The 9,007-nt window shown below is 43.8% G+C and overlaps 1 protein-coding gene across 1 annotated transcript; it reads right to left on the bottom strand.

The window, feature by feature from the left end:
* Positions 1–3,913: 3,913 nt before the first annotated feature.
* LOC148013077 (lumazine-binding family protein) lies at positions 3,914–5,114 on the bottom strand. The gene has a single exon (XM_087667822.1). It carries the CDS (start codon positions 5,018–5,020, stop codon positions 4,205–4,207), a length of 816 nt encoding a protein of 271 aa, XP_087523948.1. The 5' UTR covers positions 5,021–5,114; the 3' UTR covers positions 3,914–4,204.
* Between the last annotated feature and the right edge of the window lie 3,893 nt (positions 5,115–9,007).

The raw sequence follows: 9,007 nt of genomic DNA, 5'->3' as shown, positions 1-9,007 counted from the left end.
CCAACCCTTCCCACCGAAAAGTTGACTCCCGCCCTGATACAATAAGAGCCGAATAAAAGGTACCGAATCATGGCGGCAACTGGGACAACAAAGTGATCGCCATGTCTTCGGAGGAAATAGGCTTCCCTGCATTTTGAACCTGCATCTGAAGCTGCTGAAGCTTGTTGATGTGTTCCCGAAGCGAAGAAGACTTATTCACGGACAAGGTCTGCATCTGCACCTCCAAAGAAACCCTCTTCATCAAGGTCATCCGGTTATACATCCGGTCCAGCTCCAGTCATCTCACTCGAGCCACCGTCAAGTGCTTGATGTGAGCTATCACGGCTGTAGTACAAGACAGAAAAAGAAAAGAACGAATCCTGGCATTCAGTTTGTCCCAATGAGACTTGGCCTTGGTCAAGTCCGCACGAGCATTGGAAGAGAGTTTGGACTCATCTCTTACCAAGGGCCTCTTAATCTCCTCCATCACAAGCTCCGCCAAATCATAAGACTCTAGAATGGCCAACATCATCACCCGCTAGATGCGGTAATTGTCACCATCAAGCTTCTGATCCGATGGAAGAGCCGATATAACAAGCACCTTCCTGTCCATGATCGCCTGGAACTCCAAATCAGTCTCTATAGACATGTTCACCGGCAATGCTTGCACAAACACAAAATCAGTCCCCCTCTGACTATGTAAACGTAGCCTATTAGGGCTCGTGCCTCCGCTTCCTGGACCTTCTTTGGCCGCCGGAGGCGATGAAAAGGTAAAATCTGCAATGGAAGGCCTAAAACATAGCCTTCCTCCCCTTCAAACAGCAATAACCTGCAGCAAATTCACCAATTGGACTCCTTTCTCGCATGCCCACACTCGCTTCAGCCTTGTTGCGATGCGCAGCCCTCGTGCTCGCCCTCGAATGCTGAAAAGGCAAACTTGTGTCGCACTGAAATCTCCTCTTCAAGTAAGTTCTTCAATCAGTCAGTCCGATTTCACCGCTTTAATACCATGTCAGAGTGCAACAATGCGGAAGCGTAGAACAAAGACTGAGAGAGAGCGAACATAGAGAGAAGAGAGAGAGAGAAAAGGAGAGAGTATAACATAGAAAATCTACAATGTAGTATGCTTTATAGGAGTGCAGAAATATACACGGATGTAGAGAAAATATTTGCGTGTCTCTGCCTTGAGAACCTCGATCTCCATCAGTCCACGCACTGTCAATCTCAGCAAACAAACTCTATCAAATGTTAGATTAGAATAGCTAAGAATTGTTAGCAGTCATGCTTGTCATGCCTTATCATCTCCTGCCTGTGAGCCTCAGTCTGAGTCAGACGAGGACATTAGGAGCTCTGACATGTCTGTCATGTGTTATGATGGGGGAGGCTAGTCACTCTCGACTGGCTGTCTTAGGATGTGTATTTCTTTTTGGCCTCTTTTAGTGGGCAGCCACTGGCTGCCCGGCTACTTTTTTGGTCACTGATGTGGGGCGCCCATTTTAGGGCATTTTTAGGGTTTGTCTTTTTTGCCTATTTATAGGCAGCCCCCCTCCCCACTTGATCACTTGTCTTCTTGCAAATTCCGACACTCCTTCTCCCCCGTGGTGGTGCTGCCATCATCGTCAGCCTGTTCTGGTGCCCTCACTGATGCTGTGGACTGCGTGCAGGGACTGATCAGTGTCCTTCCGCCTTCCCGTTTGTATTCAGCATTCATTTCAGTCGGTGTAGATTTCTCTTCCTTATTTTCTGCTTTCTCTCTCTCTCCCCCTCCGTGTTCGTATTCCCTCTTCCACAGCGCACTCTCACATGGTATCAGAGCCGAAGGAGAGTATACGGAGCTGAGATTTACGCGGAAGAACACCCACAACCTTGCGTTTGCTGGTCAAGACGTCTCCAACAGCTGAGGCGTCACCTTCTGCACCATCTTCTTGATCAAGGCAGCCTGTTTTGGTGTCACATCTTTGCGTTTGCTGCTGGCGTCATCCCCAACAGCCAAGGCAGCCCTTCCAGGAGGTCCCAAATCTTTGTGTTTGCTGCTGGCGCCTTCTCCGGTGGCTGCCACGTCATCAACAACCTCTTCCTGCTTGCGTTTTCAGCCAGGCGGCCTCCCCAACAGCTGGGCAACATCTTCCTTACTGGAGTTTTGCTCATCAGGCGGTGTCTACGGCTACTGGCAGCTGATCTTCAGCTGACGACTCCTTTGCAGCCTGCGTTTTTGGTGTTTGGCCACTGTCACTCATTCTCTCATTCCCCTGCTACCATCTAGCGTCCCCCACTGACACACAGAGGAATGTGTTGGGGCTGACTATTGCAACCTTGTACCTTCAGCCATTGAAGTCACATTGTTCCTTCTCTCTCCTACATTCTCTCTTTGTCTCCTTCTCTTCATGTTCACTTTCCTCTTCATTGCACACTCTGACACAATCATTATTCCGTTGTCACCATCATCTCCATCAGCCTCCACAACTACTTTCAACACATATTCAACACCCTCCAACCGTTGTCCTCATCCTTTAGACTGCTGCATTTGCTGTCTAGAGTAGGCCAACTTGTTGTCACCAACCCTTGGAGGTTTTCTACTACTGCATTTGCTTCATCCTGGAACTAGCCAACGTACTAGTCTCCTATCATGCTTGTTGCCATCATCAAATCAGGCAATTTCCCGCAACTACTCATCATTGCCTAGCTACTAGACTACTCTAACAATCTACTAATCAAGCCACCCTGATTGCCATATCATCATCTGCCAACTTCCGTATTTTGAGTTCACTACAATGTATTGATTTGTGTTTTGGTCTATAGCAAATCCTTTTTGTGTTTTTTGCACTTTTCTTCATCAATCTCTACTCTAACTATTGGTTACTACACTCATAATTCACCTTTGTTGGACAAGGCACTCTGACACCTCCTTCACTCCACTCCTTAAAAGTCCTCAATTATTGGACCGCTTCATTCTTCGAGCCTTGTGTACACACATTTGTTCGTTCATTTATGAATTATTCAACACTCTCATTCATTCAGTTTATCTTCACTCTTCAGTTTTGCATTTGGCATTCGTGTCTTTAATCATTGTGTTTTAGTTGTGGTCATACACTCGGTGTTTTCTTTTGCAAACCCTAGCCACGTAGTATGAAAGTCAATGCAAAGAGTGTCATGAGGCTATCATGGATTGCTTGGTTTGTTTTAACTACACTACATGTCACGCTCACCCACGCTAAAAGTACTCCATCTTGAGATCCTCTAGTGTCTTCTCAAACCACTCCCTCAACGAAGGCCCTATCAAGGCATTATGGCCTTGATGTAGAGGACAACGCTCCATCATCATCTTTTACTTACTTTTCTTCTAGAGATCGCTCCTTGAAGGCCAACTCTTCTTCTTTTCATATTCCTTCACAAGGTGTATCTCAATTGAAGCACTCAGCTTATGAGACTAATCACCTCCCAATTGAGAGAAGACAATCCACTCTCAATACAACCAAAAGTCCAACGTCTTCATCACAATCAAGCTTGATAGCAAATTGTCATGAGATAATGAATGTTTGAATGTGAGTCACATTGAGAGACAATCCTAGCTTGGGCAATTTGGGACATTGGCAAAAGTTTTACATTTCCCTAGCTATTTGTTGTTTCCTAGCTAGATGTTTCTTTTTCAATTGTATGTTCTTTACTTTATCTGGCAAACATGATAATTCCCTAAATTTTAAATGTATGCATTGTGTCTCATAGACTAATTTGGCCTCTAGAAAAAATTTTCCTCCCTTCCTCCCTCCATCCCTTCCTCTCTCTCTCTCTCTCTCTCTCTCTCTCTCTCTCTCTCTCTCTCTCTCGCATAAACACCATCAAATGCAAGCCACTATGATTCTTGGAATTGTCATCTCAACATTGTAGTTGAAAAGCTGAAATGCAAAGCTAGTGCTAGGAGTCTATTGTCTATCTAACAAGTACAATGCAACTTAAGTGTGCAATTGATCACCATATATTGGCCTATGTCCACAAAAGCTAGGTCAACATGTATATTTTTGTAAAACAACGGTGTAAACATTACATGTAGGATGCATCCACCAAAGTTACATTGTTGTGGCCTCCATGGATTTTAGACTCAAGTTTCTCAAGGGAAGTTTGAAGGGAAGGGACTAACTTACCATTGAAAGAGCAATAAACACATCTTCCTCTTGTAACACAACCTGTAATCCATATGCTCTGTTGATTGCATGTGTTTCATTTTCTATCATGCTCTTGCCGGTAAATATCCAGTAAGAAGTCTTTCTACATATTTTCCCAAAATGTCTACTTCAAGATTTACCTTACTTCCTACTTTCTTTGAAGGTATAACTATCTTCTGCTGGGTGTATGCTACAAGCATGAAGTTGAATGCAGATTCATCATCGAACACGTTGACCACAGTAAGACTTGTCCCATCAACAGCAATAAAACCTTTGGGAACAATGTACCGCAGGATGTCTGCGCTCGTCTTTACCTTCACCCACAATGAGTCACCTTCTTCGTCCATGGAGATGATCGTACCAGTGCCATCGACATGGCCCTGCACAAAGTGCCCACCCATGCGGGACTGCGGCTGGAGTGACCGCTCAAGGTTCACGAGAGAACCCGGGCTGACTTCCCCAAGGGATGTTTTCCTTAGGGTCTCCGGGGCAAGGCCCACCGAGAAAGTGGACGAATCAAACCTGGTGACGGTAAGGCAGGTGCCATTGATGGAGATGCTGTCCCCTAGTTTGACACCTTCCAAGGCAGTGCTGCAGCTCACAGTCATCTCGAAGCCTTCATCCTCGACAGGGCCGACGGCAATGACAGTGCCCATCTCCTCTACGATGCCTGTGAACATGGATCTGGGTTGGTGCGGTTGGGCTTTACTCCGCGAGCTGCGTGATGATGATGATGATGACAGTGGCCTCACAGAAAGTGAAGCTGCCCAATTGACCTGAATTCTTGACGGTACGAAAGAAGAGCAGTAGAGCCTCCTTCTGCGGCAAGGCGTGACATTGGAGATGCAGTAAGACCTCGTGAGTGAGTAGGAAGCTGCCATAGGAGCCTGGCCACGCTCTCACAAGAAATTGGGTGGGCCTACAACACGGCTGTTTCCTGGAATGCATAGGTTGATACTCTTCTAGTTCATCAGAGTGAATGAGCCACATGGGGAAAAAGGGAAAAGAATACATATATTATTTATTTTTTTGTTTATTTACTCGGCCAACCCTTAACATCAAAGCTAAGTACTCCGTGTTCTCAAAGTCATAGATCCATTTGATGTGTGTATATGGAGAGAGAGAGAGAGAGTGTGTGTGTGTGTGTGTGTGCGCGCGCGCACGTGCACGCGTGTGTGTCATATGAAGTATACCTTAGGATGTAATGTGCTCTGATTTGTTACTAAAACTAGTGTAAAGCATCATCCATTCTCTCATTTCTTCACATATAGAAGGGAAAATGAGAAATAAGAGTATACAATTAGACAATAGAATAGATAATAGATTAATTAAGTGTTAACAAATATGCATCACACGTGCATACACACATTACACAAGCGTGACACAATAAAATTATTTGAGAAGTATGACATTACATTACACATATGGTTTCTTCTGATAATTATAAATATGGTAAACATTGGGCCAAAAATTCCATTCTCACGAACAATAAAGAAGGCACCATGTACAATGTATGATATAAGAAAACGCATATGGGAACCATTCTTACGGGCAATAAAGAAGGCACCATGTATAATGTAAGAAATAGATTGTGGCTTCACTTAGCTTATCACCAAGTTCACTGTTGTAATGGGACCAAATGTCACTACCCCAAGGGTGGTTACATAAAGGAAGGTGAGCTTTTCACTAGTGTGTTGATGATCAATTAAAAGCTTACTTTTACATGGCAAACACACTTTCCTTGACACACATGGCTTCACTTGGCTAGTCACCAAGATAATGAAACGTACAGCTCAATTGAAAGCCCACAAGTGGAAGAAAGAGGAGAGTAAGAGAGAGAGACGTCGTATGTGGAAACTCCAATAGTCATAATGTGTGACCAGCCTTTCTTTAATATTCAATAGTCACTAAAAGAAAAAAGAATAAAGTAATAGTGATGGACGCTCGCCATTGACAATGTACAAGTGTGCAATCATGGTGTATGTAGTAAATGTAGGGTGGTGTAGGCATAAGTGCCTTTACCCCCAACAACCCCCCACTTAAAGGTGAATGTGCCTCGAGTGAGGATAGAACAAGAAAAAAGTGACAAAGTACAAATGTACACAAAGTACAACATGATGAGGAATAGACATTATCTCATCATATGCCCATCATCTTCCTAAGGAAGGCAAAACGTTCCACTAAGAGACTTTTAACGAACAGATCTATAGGATTCTTGCCAATTTTAACAAGCTCAATAGACTTGTCCTCCTACCTCTCTAATGAAGTGATAGTGCACCTCAATGCACTTTGTCTTCGCATGGAAGACTTGATTCTTGAATAACTAAATAGCACTCATCGAATCCAAATGCAGTGACAGAGTAATAGTAATACCAATGCATACCACCAAATGGCCTAACCATAGGGCCTCCTTGAAGGCCTCAATGACTACAATATACTCTGCCTCAGTGGGTAGATAAGGCCATGCATTTCTATATCATGGACATCTAAGAAACAACAACTCCAGCAAAGGTGAAGACATACCCAGAGGTGGACTTCTTACTATCAGCATGTCCTACACAATCACATATACATGGGAATTGTTATTGGAATTTGTTTGTTTGTCACCGTATTTTACCAAATTTTATTAATGTAGATTTTATTTATTTATCGCATCATTTGTGACTTGTCACATGAGACGTGCAGAGATGATACTAGTCAGATTATGCTTGTAGATATATGGAAGGATACTAATTTGTGTTGTGTTGTGGTGGGCAAATAATTGGATAGAGTAAGCGAAATTATTATTTTTATAGTATGCAATTTTGTGTGTGGAATTTATGTGCTCCTATAGTATGGAAAAAAGTATTACTAGAAGCATTATAATTTGTATGCATCCATTAGCGCAAGAAATTTACATGCATATATGCACATGCGTAATAGATTTATTTTTTATGTATTTATTTAGAAAGATAAAATATTATTTTTGTAACCTATTAGAATAGAGTGTGTTTTGATTTATTTGCATAAAAGCAAGTTATATGGAGTGAGGAAAAACAAGGAACACAAAGTGGATGCTTTCAACGTATTTTGGGCATTAAAGCTTATTGTAAAATTATAAATACATGCACGAGGGAGGTGCTTACTCATGCATGGGGGGAGATTGTATCCAATCTTGTATTGTGCAAGTTCTTTGAAAGGGAGCGATGGATCGAAGGTTGGACTCGAGAGCTATGGCGGGAGAGTAAGAGCAAGAAAGGGAGAGACTAGAAATGGGAACTCCAACAGTCACAATGTGTGACCGGGCCTTCCTTTATTCAAACTGTCACTAAAAGAATAAAGAATAAAGTGACGGTGATGGGCACCCGCCATCTGCAGTGTGCAGTGGTGGTGACTGTCAATGTAGTAATACACGAGCGGCTAGGCAGAGGCGCCTTTACCCCCAACAACCTTCCACTTAAAGGCGAATCTGCCCTAGTGAGGAGTAAAAAGAAAAAGAAAAAAAAAGACAGTACAACATGTACACATGTACAACAGGATGAGGAAAGACGTCATCTCATCCCATGCCCATCAACCTCCTGAGGAAGGCAAAGTGCTCTATAGAGAGGCTTTTCATGAGCAGATCTGCAGGATTCTGGTCAGTCGAGATCTTGACAAGATCAATAGACTTGTCCTCAACGACCCCATGTATGAAGTGATACCTCACCTCAATGTGTTTCGTCTTCGCATGGAAGACCGGATTCTTGGCTCGGGATTCTTGGCTAACTGAATAGCACTCATAGAATCCGAATGCAGTGTAGAGATAGCATCAATACCAAGGTCAGCAACTAAACGACCCAACCAAATGGCCTCCTTGCAAGCCTCAGTGCCTGCAACATACTCGGCCTCTGTAGTAGAAAGGGCCGTGCATTTCTGCACCGTGGACATCCAAGAAACAGCACCTCCATCATAGGTGAATACATAGCCGGAAGTGGACTTCCTACTATCTGCATGTCTTGCATAATCAAAGTCAGTGTACCCCACGACTCCTGTATCCTAGCTGCCATAGCATATGCACATATCTGCAGTGCCCTTCAGGTACCTCATGATACCCTTCACGGCATCCCAATGCTTCTTGCTAGGTGTAGCCATATAGCGTGCCACAACACCAACTGCAAAGGCAATATCTGGACGAGTGGCTATCATGGCATGCATAAGATTGCCCACTGCGGATGCATAGGGAATCTTGGCCATCTCGGCCTTCTGCTCTTCTGTCTGCGGACAATCAACCTGTGATACCTTCACATAAGAAGGCAATGGACAGCCAATAGGCTTTACGTGTTGCATGCAGAAGCGCCCTGAGGACTTTATGAATGTACTCCCTTTGTGACAAGTAGAGGAGTCCCTGATGCCTTTCGCGTGTAATGCGCATACCAAGTATGTGAGCGGCCTGTCCCATTTCATCTCAAAGCTCTTCTTGAGCTAAGCCTTAAGAGCATCTAGCTCATCATGAGCTTTCCTTGCTATCAACATATCATCCACATAGAGTACCAAAATCAATAAAGAACCATCATGAGCTTTCTTCTTGTAAAGACACGGATCCATAGCACTCGAGCTGTAGCCCTATGACTGCATAAAGGCATCAAACTTATGATACCACTCCCTAGGTGCCTATTTCAAGCCATAAAGACTTTTCTTCAATTTGCACACTAGGTGCTCCCTGCCAGGTTCTGCAAAGCCCTTAGGCTACTCCATATAAATCTCATCATGCAAGTCCCCATGTAAGAAAGTCATCTTGACATCCATCTGGTATAAATCCAAGTCAAGCTAGGCAACCAAAGCCAAGACTAAGCGCAGGGTGGTCATCTTAACCACAAGAGAAAAGACCTCATCAAAGTCCACACCATACT

The sequence above is a fragment of the Lygodium microphyllum genome, chromosome 26 (assembly GCF_053477565.2).
Source record: "Lygodium microphyllum isolate KBCC chromosome 26, Lygodium_microphyllum_v1.1.10, whole genome shotgun sequence".
Taxonomy (NCBI): Eukaryota; Viridiplantae; Streptophyta; class Polypodiopsida; order Schizaeales; family Lygodiaceae; genus Lygodium; species Lygodium microphyllum.
This window is presented reverse-complemented; position numbering and strand designations above follow the sequence as displayed.